The sequence below is a fragment of the Botryllus schlosseri genome, chromosome 11 (genome assembly GCF_051294905.1).
Source record: "Botryllus schlosseri isolate E-star chromosome 11, Bs_hap1, whole genome shotgun sequence".
In the NCBI taxonomy this organism is placed as follows: domain Eukaryota; kingdom Metazoa; phylum Chordata; class Ascidiacea; order Stolidobranchia; family Styelidae; genus Botryllus; species Botryllus schlosseri.
Window position 1 is genome coordinate 22,706,396 of NC_137246.1, and position 27,028 is coordinate 22,733,423.

General features: G+C 43.0%; 2 protein-coding genes across 3 annotated transcripts in view; both read left to right on the forward strand.

The window, feature by feature from the left end:
- Nucleotides 1-27,028, forward strand: part of LOC145450323 (uncharacterized) — a 142,798-nt gene that overhangs the window by 27,712 nt on the left and 88,058 nt on the right. The gene's annotated exons all lie outside the window — the stretch shown is intronic.
- Nucleotides 1-27,028, forward strand: part of LOC145450317 (TALPID3 protein-like) — a 124,305-nt gene that overhangs the window by 8,243 nt on the left and 89,034 nt on the right. For both annotated transcript variants that reach the window (XM_080328830.1, XM_080328831.1), the window contains one exon: nucleotides 116-254. In XM_080328830.1, coding sequence (XP_080184956.1) covers nucleotides 116-254 — 139 coding nt within the window. The remainder of the gene's footprint in view (nucleotides 1-115; nucleotides 255-27,028) is intronic.

The following is a 27,028-nucleotide window of genomic DNA, read 5'->3' on the forward strand; positions in this document are numbered from 1 at the left end:
ATTCTGGTACTAAATCGTTGTGCTCTACTGTCGACTTGACTAGACCTTGTGACGGATATCACCTTTTACCTTTGAACCTGAAAACGCTATTCTCAACCCGCCCCGATTCGTTCAGGCAACGGGTACCTGTTGAAGAATATCCTGGAGCAGATGGACGTGAGCACGCCCGGCCCCAGCCCCTCGGTGTATCCCGCGAAACTAGCCAGGGACCCGCTAGTCGAGGTTACCCCGGTCCGAGGACCAGCGCAGAAACCGTGAGTGCTAACGATTTCATATCTAGTTTGGTTGAGTGTTCTGATCTTGGTCGCAGCGTCGCAATCGCTTGAATCTGTGAATTCTTATTCTAATGTCTGGCAATCTTATTTCAGACATTGTAAATCGTATTTGAGGCGAAGTTATTAGCGGTTATTCGAGTATTATCAAGTGAGACTAGATGAAGTCAGTTTGTAGCACTGGTAGCCAGATTATAGATGCGTTCAACTTGTGTTGTTACTGCGTGGTAGCATCGAGATGAGTTAAGTAACAGATTTCAACACCCGCATGAAGCCTCAACTTTCCTTTTAATAAGTTACGAAATTCAACGACATGACTGCCATCTGTCTGATATCATGCCAGAGCAGTGTTTCTTAACCGGGGTCCAAACGAAACCCAGGCGATAGCTGAGCCAGTCTCAGGGGTCCGCCGGAGGTCATACAGCAAGAGTCATACCGATTTGTCGTAAATATTCATTGTAATTTTGTTGTTGTGTGAAAATCGTGTTTTAGTGGGTTCGCTCTTTCAATACTGTTGCTGATGCGCAGTTCATTTTGTGCGCAGTATTCTACATAGTAATGCACTAGATGTGTAATGTGGTGATTTTTTTATTTCGTGAATAGGGTAAAATTGGGGGTTCGCCGAATGCGTGTAGATAAGCGTAAACATCCGCCAGGTTTGTAAAGGTTGATAACCGCTGTTCCATAGGTTATGTAACTTATGGTGGTGACGCTTATGCTTAGTACGCTGCATCTTTACGATTGCTATTGCTTAAAAGAACAGGCTAATTTTCAATCGCGACATCAAAGGTTTTCGCGGTTGGGACGACCTTGATTTTGCGCTTACGCGCACGACTATCACGTCACAAACTCACACCGGATACTTAGTGGGCGTTAATGGTGTTGATACACGCCAACGCTTCATACGCGGTACTCCTATGATTTATTTTCCTCGGCTTTCAGCCGATTTCGCATTCGTTCCTGTCTGATAAAATCGCGAAGACGAGCAAGGATGTTAATGATATCGTGTGACGTCATAATTCGCGGATTTGGAAGCGCAAGTGGACGTAATTCTCGGATAAACTAACAAGCTAACAGCGCGTGGGCCTATGGAATGCTTGTTTTAGATTTCTGTGCTATTTTGGGAGCGAAAGCTCAGATGAGTGTGTAATAACGCGCAGAAACTTGAATGTCGGATCGAAATTGAGCCGACTCAGCTACATCTGTACTGTTCTAAGTGCAGTAAAACCCTAAATATAGACGAAGGCCGATCTCATAGTGTGTTTGAACAACGTGAGAGAAATGAAGTCGAATACATCAATCCTTGTGGAGATCTGGTAATGCCACTACATCAGTGGGTTCTGCTCTGTTTATACGCTTGCCACCTTTTTGCGTTTAGGGGTGACTTTTAGAAGACATAATTTTAATAGCGCAACAAACAATCAGTTGATATTGTCGAATATATTCCACTAAAAGCTTTTCGACTAACTCTCACCAGGAGCGAACGTCTGTAAATGCGATTCACCAAATTCGAAATATAGAAAGAATTTTGTCGCTGTGATGTAATAATGAAAAGCACACATAACAAGGTACAGTTCTTGGCGTGGTATACACGAATATATAACTCAGCCCGCCTCTGGGATATGTCTCCATAAAAATTCGTGTATATTTTATCGTTTTCAATTGAATAGTATATTCATATTGAAATGAACCCGAAAATTTTCGGCTGACAATCGTCATGGGTAATCGTTTTCGCCCGTTGAATTGTGTTGTGAATCCAAAATTTGGTACCAGAAAGTAGCTCTTACCCGATTTGTACCCTACGCTACGGTGGAAATCGCGGAAATACATGATTTTCGTCTACGGTGCATCGGCGACTACCTTGCTAAACTCTGGTTATCTTCTAACGTTCTGGATTATGTATTATTCATCACGCGTTACGTATGACTCACACATTACGGGGCTCGGCGTTTTGCCGTTTGGATATTCTGGTATTGTAGAGGTCCGCAATGACGCATTTCCATCCCAGCGTACGCGCGATCCGTTGACATTTCTCCGCAGGGCATGTCTATTTTCGCCCGGGCACTTTTGCGATCAAAACCCAAATCATTTATCCGTCGGATATGACAGGGAATCCGAATTTAACTTTCGTGGCTGGCTGTCATTATCGCGTTCGTGATATCGCGCGCGCGATAAGTCGCACAGACGACCGCGTCTGGACTTCAGCTAGACGCCAAGTCTCGCCGTGGTAGAATCGATAGATGGCTATGTTTTTATTCGTCACGGCTAGACGCAACGAAAACCTTTGGGGGTACAGAACTTCAATATACAATAGAATAATATAGTCATATTGAAATAAGGCAAAAAGATACATAACAAAACGGCAATGTAGATTACGAGACGAGGGGCCTGAGACCTTCAGCGTCCTCCCATATGAGTATTTGGTGGGACTGGAAACTATATACAAATGCATTGACATATTTGTTGAACCAACACGCATACACATGGAGTTTTAACCGTCCAGATTATACATGTTAAGGAAATAAGGTTATGCAATTATGTTCATGTTCATATTGAAATAAACCCGAATATTTTCGGGCGACACTCGCCAGGTGTAATCGGTTAGCAACTAGTAAAGAATTGGAAATAACATTGTACATCAACAATCGTATCACCAAATATAACTTCACAGAAGTGACAATTCGAATAATCGAAGCGAAGAGATCGCTTAAAGCTCCGTGTACTATTTTAGATGGTAGCCTACACGAACTCCTTCTGTCGGCACAGACTAGGTTGGCGTATTTTGATAAAAGTCAACTCCAAGGCACACAAATGAAAGTGCGAATAAATCTTGAGTAATTTCAAGAATTGCAACGAGTGTGAAGTAATCCGACAAAAATATTAGACTAGGCAGAATATACGTGGGAAACGAAGATCGTTTCTTATCGCAGTAGATTTTTTGCCATTGCAACTGAGTTTACGGTTCCCACCAATTGAGTAAGATTCGGCATTGTCACGTCATCAGCCACACCTACTCCGAGTGCCGTATGAAAATTGGTCACGCGACGAAATGTGGCTATCTAATTTCGGAGTTGTCAGCAGTAGCGTACTGCCTTGCTTCGTCACGGGTTATGTAATTGTCACAAGCTCGCCGGCTTTTAACCGTTGAACTGGTGATCGCTGATGATGCACTGGCCGAATATAGTGTGTAAATTGCCTAGAGTCGCAAGGTTGAAGGATCTGCGTTTTTGGTGTATTGGTTAGGTCGGTTTTTCTTATCGCGCTTTAAAGGTGGGATTGATAAATTTCTCTGTGGGCATAAAAACACGATTGTTAGCAGACTGCGACACATAATTGGACTCGAATTTTTCACATTATCGACTTGTCTCTAGTCAACATTGGATAGTCACATCCACAACGATGGCTATGGCATTTTGCGCGCGAGTCGCGTGCTCCGCACACATTAATGACAGCGAAAATCACGGAATTTTGTCACACTTGTTCTTATGTAACGGATAATGGATGGATATAAGGTATAATTTTATATGCCGTCACGCTAAAGTAATGATAGGGTGGGTGTCAGGACGAGAGTTATCTCCGTCGCTGATGTATCACGTAGTGACGGAATCGCGTGTAATTTGGGTGTGCATTATGATTCGCAACTTTCCGGGGACAGAAACCTCTGACAAGTGTCAGCCGAATATATTCGGGTCTATTTCAATATGGGTATACTGCTCAATTGTATATCGAGGCTATGTACTTCCAAGAAGCCTTTTACAGGGACTGTTCGATATTCGTATACTACAGAATATAAATTTCGTTCTAAAATAAAGTATGCTGTGGCACTAATGATTTCCGATTGAGTTTTCCATTGCTTGCACGCATGATCATTCGTCACATTCGGCTGAATAGCGTTTTTAAAAAAAAAATTTGTTTCGCGTTTTGACATTTAGACTCGTAAAATACGCTGCTACATGACTGTGGTGTCAATGTGGCGTCAACATAGCGTGCGTTGTATCAAATCACTAGTTTTCGTTCAGGTTTCATCCGTTTAGATTGCATCATGCACCGTAATAATGCCGAACATGTTGTATCTGAATAATTTTAGATTCTAAAATGTCATTAGTCGACATTATGTACCATTTCAGAGACACAACCAAACGGTCATGTTTTACACTTGACTCGACAGTTAAATCCCTGAAATCGATTGGTATCGCATGCGAACCGATTCTATTGTTATCTTAATTCGCCCGCCTTGCTCGTGAATGTCGCCCGAAGATTTTCTTCTGCACATTTTTGCGCTAAGAAAATATGCCGTCGCGAAAAAGAGAATAGCGTGTGAACGCGCGGGCGCGAGTTCGCGCGACCTCAGCGCTATCGTGCGCGCGCCCTTTCCGGGCAAGCCACAATAGACACGCCCGAAATTATTAATGATTTTCGAGACCTAGTCGCTGCGAAACGACTATGCTGTATAGTATATTGTATAACGGATGGAAAAATTGTCGTTGATTAGTCCCCGCATTATAGCCATGATATTTTTTGGTTCGCCACCGGATGGAATGGTTCATTTCACGTCACGTGGCTTCTTGAATTGCGATAAGACGAGGTCGCTGAATGCACTCTTGAAATCTAACTCAAGTCATAATTTATCGAATGATATACCTAGAAGCGTATTCCTGGTTATGTACATTCGTGAGGTGCTCAAAATGTGTAAGGTGCACATGACTGTCACGTTTATCGCGGTGACAACGGGTTCGGTGGCACGCGGCGTCGCGTTGACATGAGCGGCGGCAGTGAACATTGGCATGTGCCGGAATTAGATTAAAATTGAAGGTGTTCGTTCGTCGTTATTGTGAATCGCTGTCAAATGCATTTCATTTCATACATTTATGTGCGACAGATATTGAGATAGGCTCTCTACTAAAGAACTTTTTCGTTCCATTTCATAGACGGTGACTAGATGAGCGTTTTGTATTCGATTTTGTGTTATCGATGTCGTTATTTCGGACCATCCTCAAATTACCTCCCACTGCTTGGTTTCGTGGCTACTCTTATCTACTTTTAAACGGGGAATTCGCAAGATTTCGTTGAAATTGAAGCCTACTGATGTAGAGGTTGATATCGTAACATTGGTTTGCGAAATCAATGGTAATGTAAGCGCTCTAAATTAATTTATTCATTCACCAGTAATATTCGTCACGATTAGAGCCCCCACGATAATGTCGAGTCGACAATATTACGCCTTGAAAGAAATAACGGCATCGGCCCTTAGAGGTAAAAGATACGGGCAATTTTGGTCTGCGACGGCTAGATTGGGAATGTTGATGTATTTCGTGTAGCTTGCTGGTGTCCAGATGCAGCCATTCGAGCACATTTCATATCCAAGCATATAGCAGCTACTGTAGTAAAGCTGTTCTAAGAAATGCGCCGAAGAGACTCATGGCTGCCGAAGAGACTCATGGCTGCCGAAGAGACTCATGGCTGGGGTAGAGAACTTTAATGTACAATTGAGTAACATAATCGGATTGACATGAACCCGGATATTTTCGGCTGACACTCGTCAGGGTCAGCAACTAGTAGACAATTTGAAAGAACATTGTATATCAACAATTGTGTGCTCTGTGGAAAATATACCTTGAGCTACATGGCTACACGGCTCAATATATCGGCGTTTTCGATGAAGATGCTAGTCATCGGCATTACCGGTGTTGGCTAAAAAATCCGATATCGGCCGTGCTCTAATGACGATTCATTTCCGGAATACAGCTGCCCGGCGAGATGTGCTACTTGACATTGCAGCTAGGCCCACACCACCGGCATCACATGCGCTAACCTCCAAGGCAATGACTCATTCGCTTACCGGTAGATGCCGACTTTTTCTGCTCGGACTCCTGCTGCTTCCGAATAGAAAACGCGCCGCGGTAGTCATGGGGTGCGTAATGTTTTTGCGCGGGTCGAATTACCGCCAGTAAGCGAGGCGCGTTGCATTCACGTGCCGGTTGATCGAAACCGCTGATGCGAGTTCGTGAGGTGATTGTGAGTCGCTGTTGGGAATACTTTGAACTTGGTTTGCGTTGATTCCGACTTGCTGCCTTTGTATGCACTGGGTATGCAGCGAATGCTTAAAATGGCGGCGGTGTCATATCTAGTGATACGATTTTTGATATACAATGTGATTTTCAATTCTCTACGAATTGCTGACTATTGCAGCTGGCAAGTGTCAGCCGAAAATATTCGGGTCTATTTCAATGTGAACAACTGAACATATAACGCAATTGTACACTCAAGTTCTATACCCCTCTTTGGATTTTTCTGCATTTCAGTCAGAAAGCTTTAAAAGCAAGATGTTGTTGAGTATATGTATGCTTGGGGACGGAGGCTGTGAAAGTAAGAGTACTTACGAACACTTCTGTTTGGGAGTGTAGCGTGGTGTTTTTGAACACTGCTCTATACTTTAGAGATCGCAACAAAAATGTTCCAAAGATATCACAAGCACACTATGACTGACAGCGAAAGAGATCTTGTATGATATGTAATGAAAAGTGCGTTATAAAGTTTGGGAAGGATTTCATAAACTTTTAATCCGTTCACTTCGGAGAGTACAGCGACTCGACACCTTTTCGTCTCATGTGAGGACGCTAGCGTCAACGCTGCACCGATGAAATTATCCAAACCGCATGTTTCGCAGCCGGGCAACGCGCACAGTTTGCCGTAGCACCGCTAGGTTCGTTGCGTAATTGTTGAAGCCAAACAGCCGCCGAAACATTATTCGAACACTGCAAACAGGAGAGCGCTACGCGGAAACTAACAAAACCTTCCTATTTTGAAGACTCGCAATAACAGTTTTTCAGCGCAGCGCCACGTTACGGGGTTTCCGATAATATTTACCGACGTCCTCCTTCAACGAGATTTGAAATTGGGTTGGTGATGAAGTATTGTATCGGGCAAACATACCTTCGAATGTACATAGTACAATGCACATACAATGGTCGGAACGGACAAGATTGAACTTTGTATTTTCACCGCTTATAAACTCTTCGAGATGACTCGCGGCTTGTCAGTAGATGGCAACAGAGATTAGAAAACTGTAACTAGTTTTTAATAAGCCGGCAGCGTACCCAAATTACCTGCTAGCTAGTATGTACGGGCCCTGACTTTGCTTTGAAGCGAAAACAACTCGCAATCTCACCCTAACTGTGACTTTGGCCAATTACAAGCATTTCGTGTCGTTGATGGGCCATTGTTTTTGTTTTTGCACTGTTTTTGTTGCAGACTTGTAGCACTAGACGGCAAATTTCAGTTTTATCTTGCATTGTTACGTCGAAAATCTTTATCGTGCGAAAATCAGATTTATGCGTTTAAAAAACACACGCCATCGGAACACAGACTATAATTAGGCTTCATGAGCTTTTTGGCGCCGAAATAGGAGCACTCCACACCGCAGCTGGACGATTGAAACTGAAAGGTCGTGTGTCGTCGTGTGACTCTCGTATGCTTTGAAAGTGGAATAGCTAGGCTAAACATTTGCATAGATTACAATGTCATCCAAACACACCTTCTCTGCAGCATAGATAGGAAGACACCAACGTGGTAACTCCTGTTTTATGAATGGAAAGCAGTTATGCCGACAACGTGTAACACCAGGCTGTCAGACTGGCCATTCTTTGCGTGCGAGAAATCACCATTATGATGTTACTATCACTCTTTGTGTGTTTCACTACGCTCTATCCGGTCATTGTAATATCGTGGGACAACCACGGCTGTCGCTGAGACAGCGGTATTGGTGTTATTTTGCTGATGTGTCTATTTTTGAAGAGTGACGTTTGTCTGCTGTTTCGACACAATGTGATGCGAAACGCGGGAAGGATGCGCACATAAAGGGAAAGTTGAGCGTTTTCGGGTGGTGTCAAATATCTTACTCGTATACAAGGGCTTTTGGGCTATTCACTCTGGATTTGACATGACATCTAGTTGTTCTTCCTCGTGAAATCTGCTTCTCTTCATTTAACCGATTTTGAAGCACTAGGTGACGCTGTAAATGGTTATCTGTAGCGGTTTTGGTTTGCTAAATGCCGCATGCCATTATATCTTCGATTTGTTATTCCTACTGTAATAAGCACATACGGTAGAGGCGTGGAACTGGCGACCGGCCTGGTTATCTTATGTGGCCCGCTAGGCCCATGAGAATCTGATGGTTCGAAAACCGACCTGTGTTTATTTTTATTGCAAGGCGAATGCAGCCTGAATTTCCCCTCGCGAAAGTGGCGAAACGGAGCTTTGTTCTGAAATATATTCGTGTGCAAAATCCAAATATGTATTGTGTGGGTATGACTTACAGGATTCGCTGTCGCGGGTATATTCCTCGGACTGGTATTACCGAGTACACCGCCTGCTTCCCCGTTTAGTTATGTATAAATCGCATGAGGGTATCATGTTCTGTGGTAATCTGCGGGTATCTGTCCCGCGGCCACGATGTGCATGACAGACGTTTTCATATACCGCGTCTTCATCCTATATGACTTAGGAATTCCTTTTGGGACCAGCCAAAATGTGTTGTTGATGCGTACAGGCCTATTACCATGGCAAATGCTTCCGCGTATGTCTTCCGCCTCCTAGAAAAGATTTATCGCTTAACACCAAGGTGTTTTCCTATTTGTTTTCAAGATATTTAGCGGTGTGGAAGGAAGCCAATAGGATGGTGTGGCATTCCCCGGTTTTGATATTCTAAGCAGTCCGAGATCTTTTGTTGTTAATTATATGTGATTGCCTGCATATAAGTTCCTTGCAATAGCAAATTATCACTCTGTGGTTATTCGACACAGCAATTTATCTCACACCTGATAATTTACTGGAGATATTGTGGTTTCTGTTATATTAGTCAAGTTCAATTCTTGCGCCCCATACCGCATGTTATAATCACGCACTCCATCGCAACACGCCCAGTCGGGAATACGATACCGCATTGTCATCAGAATAAAGTCGAAGACATATATCACAACAGATTAGCTGGTGTCGAATATTGCGCTGAGCCTCGGCATTCGCAGTAATGTCAGCCCTCGCGCTCAATGTTTTCATAAAATCTCGGTTACTATGTCAACGGAATTTCGTCATGAGAGACTTAGTCATATCAGGTGCAGCTCGGCGGCTATATCATATATCACGCTATATTTAGATCGCGGAAACCTTATCATTATTTTAGTGGCGGCGACGTGGATTGACAAGAGCGGTCCTGTGTGTGTTGCATTCCATTATATTATGTCGGAATTCCGAGCGGATGTTATTTCGAAAGATCCGCCACCTGATCGGGCTGATCCGTTATGAAATCGTATACGACGCCTTTGTGTCCTTAGTCTTTGCGTCCTTCTGTAGTACTACAATTGTTGTAGTCATTCCCAACCGCTACAGTGTCACGCGAACAGTCGTACGTAATTTTGTGTGACGTTGATCGACGAGGTGTGTCTCTGTTTAGAGCAGTGGTTCTTAACCTGGGGGTAATTACCCCCAAAGGGGTAATTCACCAATTTCCGGGGGGTAATTCTAATTGACATATTTCACGAACTTTTGACGCTGCACTGAAATATTTTCAAACGTAAATATGAATGTAGGCTAAGAAGAATTTTTGCGTGCTCGTATATATTTTGTTTCACTCAACACACCATGCCTACTGTGATATCATAGTAACCACTAGTGATTATGAATAACAGGGTCAAATGTAGTTAACCTAGTGCTAGGTATATTGAATTTATTTCGCAGTAGTGCGAATCATATTATATTGTTACGCATGCTGGCAAATTGAAGGACAACAAGGGGAGTCTAGGTTCAGGTTTACAGCTATAATGCAATAACAATATCCAAGAAATATAATTGTTAGTATTGAAAAGTGTAGTGGCCTAGCCTAGTCAGAAAAATTAAGTCTGACATCATCAAAATGCTTTCGGAGAAACGAGGGGAAGATATTGGAAACCTTGTGGGTTCGGCTTCAAAATGAATAACCAATGATTGAATTTCCTCCAACTTATTGCGGTGAAATAGGATTTTATGCAATGGTATCTATCAAAACCAAAAATTGAAATAAGTTTGCGATTGACTATTACATGAGATGCTGTCTATTATCCTCCGCTTTGCCTAGATGTGACCACTGGATAACGCAAAAACAGCCTTCACATTGACTTGATATTTTCACCAGGCATTATGACGTCACGTTGTGTTGTTTTACAATTAATAGAGTGCAAGCTGTAATTTGTTATTTTTTGAAAGGGGGTAATTGCATCCTGTCATTTTCTTCTTGGGGGTAACGGTATGAAAAAGGTTAAGAACCACTGGTTTAGAGTTATGCCGCAATATATCGTGATGGTATGGCTCTACGCGACTCTAATATAGTCATTGATTTGAGGAGCTCTTGCCAACTGAAGATATTCAATGGAATGAATAGACATAGACAATCTCTTGAAAAGCCCCGGAAATTTTACGGCGGTAACCGATGGATAAATTTACATTCCGACCGGCTGCAAAATCCCCGACGGATTATTGCGTTCAAGTGGGCCTGTCGAACTTGTGCTATAAAACGACCGGAAAACCCACAGTGAAACGAAACAGAATAAACCAGTGGTTCCCAACCTTTTTCGACCCATCGCCCCCTTTTCAAGGTCAACACCGATCATCGCCCCCCAAATTTTGTGTACCGAAAATTGGGCATACAAATTGCAATCACCGGCGGGTTGACTAAAAAAAAAAAGGGTCAAATTTTCGGCTCGAAGTCTGATTTGACACACTTTTTCACAATTTTGTAACTAAATTCTGCGTGGGTTGAAAAAAAAAGGTCAGCCGTTTAGACGCGTCATCGCCCCCTATCGCCCCCTTCGCTATTTTCGCCCCCCGTCGCCCCCTTTGTCCATTTTCGCCCCCCCTGTCGCCCCCTTCGTCATTTTCGCCCCCCTAGACCGCCAAATCGTCCCCTGGGGGGCGATATCGCCCACGTTGGGAACCACTGGAATAAACAGAGGAAGACACACGCATGAGAAAACACGCGGCAGTTTTGGTTGCCTGCTTCTTTAGGCTTGATTGCAGCCTAAGCTATGTCGACTAGATGATGATATTCAGACTTATGTATCACATATTATCAACAGCGCTTCACGGAAGCGGCGGCAATTACCAACTAAAATGTCATCACTATCATTTGCTTGAAACAGATGCTTTCTGTATCGCGTTAGGCCGCATCATATGCCTGTCAATGTTATGATCGTTACCGCGATATTTGCGTTGTAATTATATAACTGCACGCTGCGATGTGGCTAGACGGGACAGTAACATATGTCGGGATAGTTTACGCGGTGTTTTTTTCCGTACGATTCTCTACGCCGCGACGCATTTGAAGCTATTTTCATCCGTTTGCTTATCTGTCGATTGTATTTAATAGCCGATCCAAAATAAAAATCGATTTTTGAGCTAGTGTGAAGCGGTCAAATGGCGGTCTGGGTGTTACTGCAAGGTGCCTATTACGTTTTGCGAGCCGCTCTCGTTATGACCGAACCTCTAGCCACGCCCCTCGAATAGGAAGGTTGTTCGCAGTTTCGCTGCGAGACCGGATGGCTGGAATTATGAATTACGAGATTGGCGGATAGCAATATCGCCGGTCTATTGGCTGTGCTGACTCAATAATACTTTTCGTTGCATTTCGCGACAGACCGCGTCTACAAAGCGGCGTTGACACTTTAATGTTCCTGATATCGCCGGCGATATCGTGCAGATTTACGGAAACGTGAGGTATTTCCACGAAAAAATATAACAGTTTACGCAGTGCGGCGGCCTGCGACCAATGTAGGCAATGCTGGAGCATAATGCGTTTACAAATTGGACATTTCAAAGTTGATATTCATATTGAAATAAACCCGAATATTTACGGGTGACACTTGTCTGGGGCAATCGTCAGCATCTAGTAGAGAAATGACGTCATTTTTAGCGATGCGATTATTGATATACGATGTTCTTTGGTACAAGTTGTAGATTACCACTGACCATGTCAGCCAAAACTACTCGGTTTTATTTCAATATGAGATATGAGATCTTTACCTCAAAGAGTCTCTTCAATTCAAAATATACCGGGCTAATTTACACTCGGATAATGCTGCGTTTTTCATTCAAACAAGTATATACATTATAGAAAGCAATTCTGTGTAAGTTTATATTGGGGAACCGCAGGAACCTGTAACTTCGCACCGCTTACCATGATAGTGTTCTAGAAGCGTATCTATTGATTCAACCTTCCACCCACCAAGCCACTGACCGCAGTTACGCAACGTGCTGCTGATATTAGGGATTTTCGTCTTGTGGATTACCCTTTAGCACTGTTACCGCTACATTGCCGCCCACGGATTCGCGCGCATGAGATCGATTAGTCACCGCATCAAGTTATTGTTCTTTTGCGCTTCTGTAGGATTGTTGATTGAACTTCCGTGCCGAACTCCGCGACCCGTGTTTACGGGCTATTTTTAGACTCGCCCAACGCGCTTTGTGATCGCGTGACGGGTACGCGTTGCCTGAAGATGACTCACCGGCGTTACACGCCGACCACAATTGGGCATGGTTACTGTCGCCAAGGTGAAGTTTTAGGGTGGGGCGTTTGGTCGCGATACAAAATGCGAATTCTGATGCTTTACAAAGCTGGTTGCAGTATAGAGACTGACCTGCAAGTCTCCATAGTTGCACCTTGCACTACTTTGGTCACGTGATTGGTTGCTCATAGCAACAATCGAGTGGCTAGCAAGCTAGATGCTACTCTCTTCCGAGTCTACACGCTTGGTAAAATTCTCCTTTTAAATCTTCATTGTAGTGTAGCAGAAGTGGTGAGCAACGAAGCACTTCTACTTTTGCTTTCTTGCATTACTTTCTCAAGTCGTTACCATTTTCGACTTCACAGTTTTCAGTATTTTTAGCCCTAAAATGCATATTTTTTACTTACTTGAAAATCGTTCGTTCTACTTTTACTCGAGTATCCACGGTTAGTACTTTGACCGCCTCTGCAGGGTTAAATACGTATCAAAAAATGTTCAGACAAAGCAGTTTGACACTTGGTTCCATGGTTTTAATGACTCGAGCCTGACTCGAGTCACGATTTTTTGGTGACTCGCTTTGACTCGAGTCATTTTTTCAAATCCGTAAAATGACTCGATTCGAGTCAATCTGTGTATTGATTCGACTTGTACTCTGTCAAGATAGACATTTCATTGCGACTTCGAAGAATAGTAAAGACGCCACATGATCGGTATTTCGGCTATCTGTCCTGATACTTTGAAAATAGGGCTAGAAACTCTAAGGACTGAGGAAAATTACGATATTATGAATGCGAACCATTCTATATCACTCGAGCAGAGTTGAAAAAAGTGTGTTGAACCTGATTGAACTCAAAACTGAACAGTGAACACAATGACTTGGACTCGGACTTGAGTCGGTGTCGAATTGAATGTGACTCGACTTGACTCGAGTCAAATCCATAAAAACGAGATTGACTTGTGATTCGGGACCTTGTGACATGGTTAGAACCCTGCTTGGGTATATGTTAGATGTGTCTGCCCATGGCCTACTAAAAACAGGCCATGGTCTGCCCTGTTTTGAAAAAATACGCAAAATTACTTGGTGGTGACGTGTAGTCGTACTCTGGCGTTTAACACTGGTACCTACATCATGGTACGGTACGAAATTCGTCTACTGGGCGCGCCCTACCTCACTTAACTGTTAATTGTAGCAGCATAGATTACAATTCTTGCTGAAATTTTCGCCGACGTGAACCTATTTTCCGGAACCGCGATATGCTTGTTGCGTAAAATCACCCGCGCCGCTAACATGCCGCAACACCCGCTACAATGACGACTTTTCCACCAAAGATCGTGACGTAGCGTATAGGCCATGGATGTAAGGTGCTGTGATGATGTGCATAATGTGCTATCAAACTTCGCTGCATTCCGAGTGCATACGTGTGCGGCGGACGCCAGTGTCTTTCTTGCGCCCGCCCACCAATCAATGCAAGATACCATCTGTATCATTTCCCAAGTTTACACCACATGGTAGCTTCGGAATCTTCTGCCCAAACAAGCCGCAATAAGAACAAACTCTTTGAGATATATATGTTTCATATTTTGCATATAACATAATTATAGAGCAACGGGAATTTGTTTTCCTTCTTGTGGATAATTGATGCGCCCCATTCGGTAGATTCGACACTGTATACTTTAAAACGCCCCGCGTTGACCACGGCGTGGATTATATGTCTTTAAATCACAAAGTAATGTACGACACCTCCTCAAAGAAGCTGGATGCGTGTATGAGTGGTTGGAAATATATTTGTAGAGCGGTCTAGACTGAAAGAAGGACGTTTGTTTGTTGCGTAACAAGTCAGAAACGGGGAAAATAGCGGGTTTTTCAAGAGTAACTCACATCGGCGCGTGCACCCTATTGCACCAACCTTATTTCACGCTCGGCGGAGTTTCGAATACGCTGCTTCGCACTCGGTTGGCCGATAGATCTTCAAGATAAAATTGACTCCCTGTGACCCTAGGGACTGGAAACTTTGGGATCGTATTGCACTCACGTCGCAAGCGCATTGTATCGCGCACAATCCACGCATGAGCTACCCGAAAGATGTATGCAAATTTTCAATCGATGATATTCAAAACTTCGACGCCGATATTTTCTCGGGATCTCGCAAGGTGTTCGAAAATAGAACCGGCTTAGCCCGGCGTAATCCAACCTCTTCTGAAGAAGAATTAGAATTAGAAATGAATCTCAACGCGATCACGTGATCTGACATTTTCATATTTCCAACTTTCCCTATAATGCAAGTACCGATAATCGAGAAAAATCTCAGGATGGGATTCATAATTACACAATGCAAAATTGCACATTCACCAATGCTATATTTTTATAAACACAATAGTCGTATGTCCTACCAAAATGGATAATGTGATCGAAAAGACTCTTATATGTACAAAACTCGAATATGATAATATATCCATGTTGAAATAAACCCGAATATTTTATGTCGAATCGAATTTTTATTGACGGTGACGTCATATTTGTTGATATACGGTTGTTGACATACAAAATTACTTCGAAATCTCTACCTATGGCGGGTTTCAGCCGAAAATATTCGGGTTTATTTCAATATTAATATAATATTCAATCGTATAATGATGTGATTGCTTGCACCGGTTCCCCCCCCGGATCCTCCCCGTATAGACTGCTGAGCATTTTGCAGATATGGACATAAGACGATTGCATCCTCTCTTTACATTTTATGGCCATAATGAAAGGATGATATTATTAATAAATGAACTTTTCTGAATAATATTCTATTCATATTGAAATGATCCCGAATATTTTCGGCTGACGCTCATTAGGGGTAATCGCCATTCGTCAGCGTCTAGTAGAGAATTGAAAAGAACGACGTGTATTAACATACCAATATCGTGATCATAAAAAACAGTGCATTTACGCGACCTGGATGCCTGTGATGTGTATTCTGTCTTGTAAGCACATTCAAGCGAGATTCAACCAAATTCGATTAGGCTTGCTTCGGAAACCGATAATCCGCAAAGACACAAGTATAGGCTATTGTCATTTTGGTCAATTTTTATTCTGCTCTGACTCAAACCTCCGTGCAGGAAACATCGCGGGCCGCGGTGTCTCGCGAGCTGCCGCCCGGGTCAATTTAGTCCGTTCTGCTTCCAAGGACTTATTTTATCTTGAATAAATAATATCTTCAGACACCTGCGGCCCGTGTGACGACACCCGCGACTTCTCTCCGACCGTGAGTCATCGCAGCGCGCGCGCTCGCAGTTCGCGTTACACGGGATTTGTGAATGAGAAAGGCGAAAATTCCAAACCCCGGTCACCTTGCTCGCTCATTAAAACGGCTGGCTCTGCGCGAAACGGCTGTGACTCGCGGCTAGGAATAGTATCGCGTGCGAGAGGTAGCCCGTCTCGAAGTGTGACTCATTCTTAAAGCGACTACGCGCGCACCGCGCGGCACGGGATGCGTGATGCGGGTGATTCATGGGGGCCCTTTAGACTTTTTTAAAATGTGATATTTGCTGTTCTCTTACGCAACTGGCTTTATACGGGCGGTTCTTTGTAAATGAGCGCGCTGTGTTTAACCTCAAAATAACCCTTTTTTCGGTGGAGGATTTTATGGGGCGGGTTGCGATGGTGCGAATCACGCGTTCGGTTGTATCACCGGCGTGGTATCTGAGGGGTTGCCTGCAATACTTCGAGAGCTAGATAATTTTAGTTGCATAATTATAATAAATGGAGCGAAATTACGATAGTCTAATTTGTGAAATGTTTTTAATTCTATTTTAATTTCTGGTTTCCCGGAAATCCAGCAGGAAAACTGTGTAGAGCTTCTTGAGAACTGCGTGCGAAACGAGTCAAACCTTCATAACACCAGAACTAACCCGAATACATATCCTAACACTAACCGAACCCTTACCTGAACTTTGAAACGCGTGCTCAAATGGCCCATTCTATTGTGTCGCATGCATGAACTACATGCCCTAATGAACTAGCTGCTGGTTTGTGATAGATGTCCGTTGCGATACAATTCATCTTCTGATACAACATGGTGGTACGCGATAGGGCCTGTCGGGTTTGTCGTTCTGGGATTCCTGGCGTATGTGGGGTTGGATTCGACACCTAACTGACGCTCCCTACATATCGGGAGCAGCAACGAGTAAACGTTTCCACCGGACGTAATATGTGTGTGATATGAGTCTGATTGGTTTTGCATCATCTCCGCCACCGCTTTAGAAAATGCCGAAATACTTCGAAAAATTGGCGATATCGAAACTATATAGTTTGAAGTGGGGATTTTTCGCGATATTCCGGTATCACGTTTACAATGTTTACTTTGTGATGCCGGAACAACGAAAACGATGTGAAAGCTGTGGAATATTTTGCGGAAAATGTTGAGATTGAAAATATATGAATTTGCTCGCACCTACAGTCGGGGTGTTCAAAACTAAATTTTTTCTTCTGGATTCCAGCCATTCAGGCATTAAATAGTCAGGTTACCCTAAAAAAACGCTGCGCTGCAAATTTGGTTCAATTCTAACAAGTAAAAGGCTCCGCAGTTCCAATTAAAATTTGTAATTTTTCCGTTAGCCCGATGAAATTGTTGAGCTGTCTTCAGAGACGATGCAAAACAAATTTGACTCAATTCCAGCTAGTAGAATATGAGTTATTGGAGTTTTTAGTTGATAATCCTCGAATTATCCATAAATCAAGGATACATGCAGTTACATGCATGTTCGCTTGTCAAATTTTGGTCATTTTGTGATGAGATTGTTGATATACAATGTTCTCCGCAATTCTCTACTACTTGCTGACGATTTCGCCTGACGAGTCTCAGCCGAAAACATTCTGGTTTGTTTCAATACGAATATATTAATCGATTGTAAAAGATATGCGCATGCGCACCAGACGTAAATGCATTCCCTAAGATATCCTAGGTTGCTCGAGTCATGCACAGAACTAGACTTGGACAATTAGATAATTCTAAGAGGGAAATGCGTGGAATATAATGATAATCAAATTTGTGAAATGTTTTATGCTCTAATTTTAATTGTAATCTGATTTTTGGCTGTCCTGAAAACGATACGGGAGAACTCTATAGTGCGAAGCGGGTCAAGCTTGGTGTACAGGCATTTGTCATTCTCTACTTATAAAAAATGGGTTCCATGCTATTACCGAGAATGCTAATACGGTACCGAGATGGACATTACCGAGAATGCTATTGCCGAGAATGCTATTGCCGAGAATGAACATTACCGAGAACGGACATCACCGAGAATGGACATTACCGAGAACGGACATCACCGTTAATGGACATTACCGAGAATGGCCAATGCCAAGAATCTAGCTTACTAGGACGGACGTTGTCGAGAAATTAATACCTGTGAATCGATACCGAAGGTGGCCACGCCGTGATGCACACACACGACCTGTTCATATGCATAACATGCCTGCATTGCATATATTGCATTCTCGGTAATGTCCATTCTCGGTCGTGTCTACTCTCGGTAATGTCCATTCTCGGTATTGTCCATTCTCGGTAATGTCCATTCTCGGTAATGTCCATGCTCGGTATTGTCCATTCTCGGTAATGTCCATTCTCGGTATTGTCCATTCTCGGTAATGTCCATTCTCGGTCGTGTCCGTTCTCGGTAATGTCCATTCTCGGTATTGTCCATTCTCGGTAATGCCCATTCTCGGTAATGCCCATTCTCGGTAATTCCCATTCTCGGTAATGTCCTTCTCGGTAATAGCATTCTCGGTATTGACCGGACACCATAAAAATGAACCCCTGATTTGATATGAACGTAACTTTATTTTTGTTATATTTCTTCCTAGTTTGAAATGTAATTAAATTTCCAACGTTTTGCGAATCCGGTAATTCGAATCTAATTTGGAAAAACAGAACCCGCCGCTAGTACCATCAGCGCTATTCACACGGTAACGTGGCCGATATCGCGATCAGTACGCATTCCCGTTACGTGTCAACTTAACCCGGCCTAACACTATAACAAGTATGTTCCGCTAGTAAGCCGACAAGTATGCGATGCGTTAGTCATTGTCGACGAATCTCGCTTTAATTCTCGTGTCTTGCTGACGACCGAGAACACTGACTCATGCAGTCACGAACGTCAGATCACTTATCGCCCGAGTGCCACTTCGTCAAATATCCATCGCTTAATGGGGCGGACTAATATTGTTGATCGTTGTTTAGCGGCGTGTCACGTGAATGATTTTGATTTCCAAATTCCTGTGGGATTTTATTCGTCACAACTTTCACATCGTTTCACAAGTTCGTATGTCATTTGCTTGTGGTCATCCGCATACTGCGCCGTGTTCATGTTCAAAGGCTAAGCAAAATCGAGTCATAAGAGTATGGGTGATATGGAAAGTTCGAATGTGTACCTTTTTTACCACCACTAATAAAGGAGTGCCAGCTCTACATCGCGCAAAGATGTTTCGTCCATACTTAATACTTCATCACACTTTGCGGCAATTCTGCGAGTTGTTCAAGACGTCACGGAAATGGCATTTCCACTAACGCGCGTAGCCTTGCATTGCGTGTTTTGGATGTTGTTGTGCGACCAATCTAGGTAGGATTCATGACTTCCATGTTGAAAAAGACTGTGAAAACTACGCGACCCGGATTGTTACAATTGATGCTCGATTTGAATTCCAGTATCGTACTCGAATCATTGAGCGCAGCCCTATTTATTATTGAGGCGGCACTGCTTCTTGCTGCAAATTTGAGGGATCAAAATAGCTTTTTTTTAAAGCCAACTGTGTAGCTTAAACATGGCAAGACGTAATTACGTGAAAATTTACTTTTTTCGCGCGCCTCTTCCAGCGTGGTTGCTAGTCTGCGGTACTCGTGAAGCTGTCTTTTTAAATATGTTTTAGTCTAATTCAGAGACATTTTCGCAGAAAATCTTACAGTACTTTAATCTATTTTACGCGCTGACCATTTTAGACTCTGTATCTAACTACCGCGATGTGCCTTTTTCCTAAAATCGGGATTCTGACCATGCGCTAAACTAATTGCTCGATTGCAGTTGTGATCTTCACGGGGCATGCAAATGGACTCGTGGTCCGGGCGGAGAAAATACACAGTAGTCCACAAACAAACACCCTTGTCACGGAACGTGCTGTGATTTACTCACCGTGAATAATGACGGGGTGATGGTGACAGGCAGCACATGACTGACTGATTGATTGATCGCTCTATGTTTAGACAGGCGTTATTTCGCGCGAGGCTGTAATGGTCATGTGACGCCTACCTTTTCCGTCTGTTGGGGGGCTGCTTTGCGACGTGAGAAAGTAACTGTATTGGTACTCCCCGTGATTGCTTCTTCATTAAAATTCGAGGCAATGTTTGGAGAATAGATAGTTTCACCTTGTTATTACTAAATCACATTTGGTTTGCGGTAATTCAGTGGGACCTGCCTATCTCGCGTAACGATCGCAATTATATCGCGGAGAAAAGGTGTTCGCGCTGGCAAGTCTGGGTTCAATTAGGTTTGTTCATTGCGGTACTGGTTATGTTTGGGTTTGTTACGTGCGTGTCTTGGGCTGGTGTTCCTTTTAACGCGCGAAAAAAGTATTGTTAATTTATTCACCAAGTCTTTTTGACGTACTCTTGTCCATACCGATCTTGAGTAAATAGATGCATCAAATTCAAAACGTTAAAACTATTTTGTCTTCGTGTGGTAATGATAACGTAAACTTTAAACAAACAACAAGTAGACAAAGTATTTCGAACATTCGGATTTAGATTGGCCGTATTGCCGTAGCTCGCTAACCATCGTAGGTTAGGGGGCTGGCCTGCGGTCAAATGGGACATTTGTGCACTACGCGAAGAAGTGCCGATTTTGAATTGTGTGCGGTCCGCGATATGGGTTTCTAATTACGCCTGAATCTGCTAGTTTGAGTTTAACTCGAGCAGGCTCAGAGAAATGCCAAAATAACACCAAAATCTCTAGAATATCATGCATATGGTAACTTTCACGTGTTTTTGAAAAACTTATTCCTTCAGATGAGTTGAATTGAGTTCAGGATAAAAAAGAAATGCAAAATAAAATCAAGCTCAATTCAAGCTCAGCATTTAAAACAAAAATCGATTAAAAACAAACCTGTTTAAAACAAGGCCCTTGTTGAAAACATTTTTGAAGCCATGATGTCACGAATATTCGACTGTGACGTCATAGCGGATTGACAATTGAAAATATAGGGTGATTATAGCTCCTTTGACGAAAAATCTACGTACTACAGCTGTTTAACCGACTATTTTGAGGTTTCCAGCCATTCCATATTGTATACGTCAGCCATATCGGGTGGTAATTGTCTGCAGGCTCATTCAACATGTTTTTTGGAAAGTATTTACACAATTACGGCACGACTTTACAACTTGAAAAATTTTTTTTTTAAAAAAGGCCTTCGTTTAAAACACTGTTTAAAACATGTGTCTTAAACACAGTGTTTTAAAAAACCTTTTGTTTTCAATGCAACCCTAAGCACGAGAATGGCAAATGTGTATACGCCAAGCTTGGCTCGTTTTCCACGATACAGTTCCCCTGCAGCTTTTTCAGGAAACCTCAATTAGTTTAGAATTGAAATTGGAGCGTAGAAAAATTCTTAAGTTAGCTTAGTATTATATTACCGGCATTTCGCTATAATTGGTATAATGAAACAACTAGAATTATGTAGTTGTTCATGTCTGCTCGACAGTATACACGCCTATGTCGGGCTACGCTCCTATGTTATGTTAATTTTCCCTTCCGCTTTCGGGTTGAGTCGCTCTTCCCGCCCAGCCTTGTCAATCCACATATTCTGGCACTTCAACTTCTTCGTAATCCGTTAAGTCTGGACAAAGGTTGAATCATACGCGTTGCGGTCTTGTCGCCGGCTTTTGTCTCCTTTATACAGTCGCCGGTCGCGTGCCGTCATTGAGACACTTTTGGTGGTGAAACCGAATGAACTCGCGCGCTGCACATTGGCTAAACCGGAGCCCACGTATTGGTCCTGATGATTTGGTATTGCGTCATGCGCGTGCGAATGGGAAAGCGGAATGTTGTGTTGATCGAATTCAATCCCCGAATAGAATTAGAAGTAGAACTAGAACTGTTCACGTTCATATCACGCAACTAAAAATAGAACTGAATAATATATTCGTGTTGAAATGAACCCGAATATTTTCGACTGACACTCATCAGGGGTAATCGTCAGCAATTAGTAGAGAATTGAAAAGAACTACAGTTCCTGACAAGTATCCCTGACGAGTGTCAGCCGTGGTTATTCGGGTTGATTTCAATACGAATATATCATTATTCAATCGTATATTTAAGTTCCGTACCTCAAAGAAACTCTACAAGAACTAGAACTAGAACTAACGGCCTTCAGAAGTCCGCAACCCACTAATTAACACACGACTAACTAGATAACTCATTAATTGGCAGCACGGAATTGGAATTTCAAAAGGACGCGGTTTCGAGTTTGAAATGGGAGGGGTTTCGAACCCCTAAACTCACCCTCGGCTACGCCGCTGTTAGCAGCGGTGACTCTGAGTCGCGGTGGCTGCAAGAACGTCGCACGGCAGAACACGTGCATCGCGTTTCACGCCAAACGACGACACGTGTTTTCAACGGTAGTTGTTCGATAAATATGTTTTTTAAATGCACAGCTAGAACTAGAACTACTGACTTTTTAAAATCCGCGACTACAACTAGAACTTTCGAATATTATATTCATATTGAAATGAACGCGAATATTTTCGACTGACACTCGTCAGGAATAATCGTCAGCAAGTAGTAGAGAATTGGAAAGAAAATTCTACTATAGTTGCTGACGATTACCCCTGACGAATGTCAGCCGAAAATATTCCGGTTCATTTCAATATGAATAATGATATATACCGTATGCTATTTAATTGTATATTGTAGTTCTGTACCACCAAGAAGCTCTTCAACTAGAACTATATACTCAAGAACACTATTGTAGGAGTCTGCGAGGGTATACTCAATTACTGATGCTATCCAATAAATTTTTTCAGAACATGTGCAAAGTTAGCATATGCAAATTTCCGCGATTTGTTTTTGCCTATCTCTGAGCCTGCTTGAGTTTAGCCCAAACGTAACAGACCCAAGACACAATCCAAATGACCGTGTCCCGCGCGAAAGCGTCCTGACATCACGGCGACAGTTTTCGTTTCTCCGATCCGAGCGAGTTGCAAGAGGTCAAACCGGGGCGTTCGGGTGATGACGTAGCGCCGCGGAGATCGCGTATTAGCGTTAAGAATCGGGATGTGAAGTCACGAAATCAGGTTAGCGGTGGAATCGCAGACGGCGGGTATGACGGGTTGGGAAAGTCATTTATGTAAGTTCACTTGGGTTTACTAAAGAGCGGTAGGTTGATATATTCTTCCAATAGGAGGATGTCTTAAAGTACAGTGAGAGAACGGGTAAGACGCTAGCACAACACACACTGTTCTATGTGGGATGTTTTTTGTTATTTTCTTATGTAATGAGGTGTAATGCTGGTTTTGTTTGTGGAAACTGGAAACAAAACTCTGCTGATAGCTATCAATGAATTTGGTACGCGTGTGGATTGTAATAGAACATTAATTTGTTTTTCAAAATGACACTGAACAACGAAATCCACTAAATACTGTAGCAAGTGTAGTTTAGTCCGATTTGGTTGTGATATTAGCCATTTTGCGTTTTTCGCGGAAATTCGTACTGGGATTTTGCATGTTAAACAGGCAATTGCAGAATGGTAGATGTGTCGCTATAACAATATGATTCATCGTGTTAAACTGCTTTCCAAAGCTACTCGGCTACTTTTCGATTCTCGTACTTTTGGCTGTCTGCTCCTACTCGATTAGTTTTGGGCTGCGCCCGACATCGCAATCCGCATTCACGGACTGACATGACCAAATACGCTATCGGTATCTTGAATAATATCTGGGCGAGCAAGTCCGGATATGAAAACAACTGCTACAGTGGAAGCGCCGTTGTGGGTTTATAATCTTATGAGGATGTAAACAGGGAGAATGGGTGGTCAAAGTAGTCAGCGTTGCTTCTCAAGTAGAAATAGAACTAACGCTGCAAATGCATACTCTAAAAAGTAGTACGTTGAGCTTAAAGCGATCTCTTGATATACAAAATCAAATCTCAACCAGTTGTTGACGATTACCCCTGACTAGTGTCAGCCGAAAGCATTCGGGTTCATTTCAATATGAATTCATCATTCAATTGCATATTAAAGTTCTGTACGTCCAAGAATCTCTCCAATTACAAGTACTAGAAGACTTCTACAAAAAAAAAGGAAAATGGAAAGTCTATAAAATTATTCAATCCAGTAGTTTTGAAAGGTTTATTTTGTTGTGGGCCGCATACCGTATACTTTTATCGGCCAATCTGTGACGGCTACTTCGAAATCGCAAGACGCAGTCTCGCGAGTAACGAGAAATGACTAATTAATGACGGTACAAATAGGTACAATCTTCGAAGCGACATACTCAGAAGTTACAGTGATGCTTATTTCACGCTGTTCTCGTCAACTGTTTCGCGTCTAAAAGCGATGCAAACTCGTGCAAAAAACGACTTTTTATGTGATCCACGCTTCATGTAGACCACCAAGATGTTGCAATATACCCCACTGTTTTCGGCTGCAGAGAATTGAAAAGAACATTGTATAACATTGTATCTTTTCAATTATCTACTACTCTGCTATGGTTTATTTCAATATGAATACGCTATCCAATTGTATGTGGAAGTTCTGTACCTCCAAGAAGCTCTTGTCAGGAAAGAGTCTACTTGTAACAGATTTATCACAAGCCCGCCAGGCGCCCGGCAACGACCTCGAGAGTTTTTCGTGATCGAGTGACGATACGCCGTGACGATTCGTTAGAAATCTACCAGAGTTACACGAAAGTCTCAGCGAGTTACATCTCCAATATATTGACGAAGGCGAACGCAAGCGATTACTCAACGGTTAACCCGTTGGCCGCCGTCCGCGGATATTTATCGAACGACGGCACACATGCGACATACGCGCTCGTTGAGGGCGATGCGTCATCGGTGCGAATTCGTGGCGTACTTTGAACGGACTGAAGGTTATCCGATTTGACATTGTTTTTTTTTAACACGTGGAGCACTGATTTTTACCAGACTGGAAGGAAGACATGTGACTGTGGTACGTTTTTATATTTCGCGAAATCAAACCGCTCTGGCGTAATAGTTGAAATCAAATTTGAAGCAGTCGTATTGCTAATCGTACTGTGGTGGCCACCGTAAATGGTAGTATTGTTTCTCAGAATATAAATATCGATCGACAAGCTTGTAGTAACTACTTCTACTTAAACATTTTTGCATCGCGCGCGTGACATCGCGTCGCGTGTTTTCCGACAATCAATTCTAGGTAAGGTTCACTTAGCCCCTGTGATGCGGCTAGGCGACGTAAACCAGCGGCTGACATCGCCATACTGTGTTGGTGCGAGGCTGCGCGTACGTTTACAACCGACTTTCTGTATTGTTGTCATTACTACTTTCTCCCTCTTTTATTCAAGATCTTTCTGGGGACAAGGGTGTGTGACCACTGACCAGCTGATTCTCACGAATTTTCTCGTTTTAAACGCTAAAGCCTAGACAAAATTGCCACGTTCATGCGCCAGTACAATTTTGGTCTTGTCTCTTAAAAGAATTCTGAACCAATAGGAAGTTTTTGTATTTTGGTTCCTGATGATTTTTGCGGCATATGCACCGATTCATAATAAACATACACACGATCTGGGCATACTGCATATGCACACCTTATACGCATACCGTGAGTGCATGATAGGAACTCAACATTGGATATTGTGCTATTTCCAAACCAGGGTGGATCAAATGTTAGGAAGACACCATACCTAATGTCCTAATCTACGCGTGCCCAGCGAGATCCAACTTCAACAGCTCAGTGATTTTGTCCAATGAATTTAAAGGTTGGATGGCAGCCAGTGTTGACGCTTTTCAAAATAACTTTCCGGCGAATCGCTTCTTTGACTTCGTGTTACTGGCTTGGCCAACCCTGTGGTGATACTCTTGCTGGATTTCAAAACCGCGTTTCTGCCTTGGTGACGAAAGAGCCGAAATAACCATCCTTGTAACGGTTCTGTACCAATACCGAGAAAACCATTACCGAGAATGGACATTACCGAGAATGGACATTACCGAGAATGGTCATTACCGAGAATGGACACCACCGAGAATGAACATTACCGAGAATGGCCAATGTCAAGAATATAGCTTACTGGGACTGACGTTGTCGAGAAATTTATACCTGAGCATCGATACCGAATGTGGCAACGCCGTGATGCACTCACACGACCTGTGCACATGCATAACATGCCTGCATTGCATATATTGCATTCTCGGTAATGTCCATTCTCGGTGGTGTCCATTCTCGGTAATGTCCATTCTCTGTGGTGTCCATTCTCGGTAATGTCCATTCTCGTTGGTGTCCATTCTCGGTAATGTCCATTCTCTGTGGTGTCCATTCTCGGTAATGTCCGTTCTCGGTGGTGTCCATTCTCGGTAGTGGCATTCTCGGTAATGGTTTGCTCGGTAGTGACCGGACACCTCTTGTAACCGTCGTGCGTTTGTGAATCCGCTCGGCGCGGTTTGATACTGAAAGTAAATTGCTTTGGAACGTCATCGCGCGGTCGCTCGTTGCTGGCCGCAGGAAGTTTCTCGAACAAAGACAGACCCGAGGGGATGTGTTCAACTATTCTTTCCAGCTTTCTATTATTACGAAAGTGAATGTATTCTGTATAGAATCCGTTTCGCTATCGTTTTGCGCTGGTAACACCCATCCTTGATATTATGGGAGGGCGGTGACGTGACCGGTTCATCTGCGCGAGAAACTGATTTATTGACAATTGTCGGGGATCGTTCTTCTGGCCTTGTTAGTGATTATTATAATTGACGAGGGCCCGATGTCATCATTGAGATGATGACGTCACCTTATATCTTTGAATTTCGCTTGCAATTGCCTTTACGCTGAAATTGATCTCTTCGATCAAATATTGGCATTTGTTGGAATAGTACACTATTGCAGTAAATCATGATATTTAAGTGCTTTCCGTCATAATCTTGCTTGACTACAGCCCCGACAGCGCAGATTTACATTTGTGTTGTTGCGGTGCCGTTTATGTTTCGCCGGGCCAGTGAATATTCCAG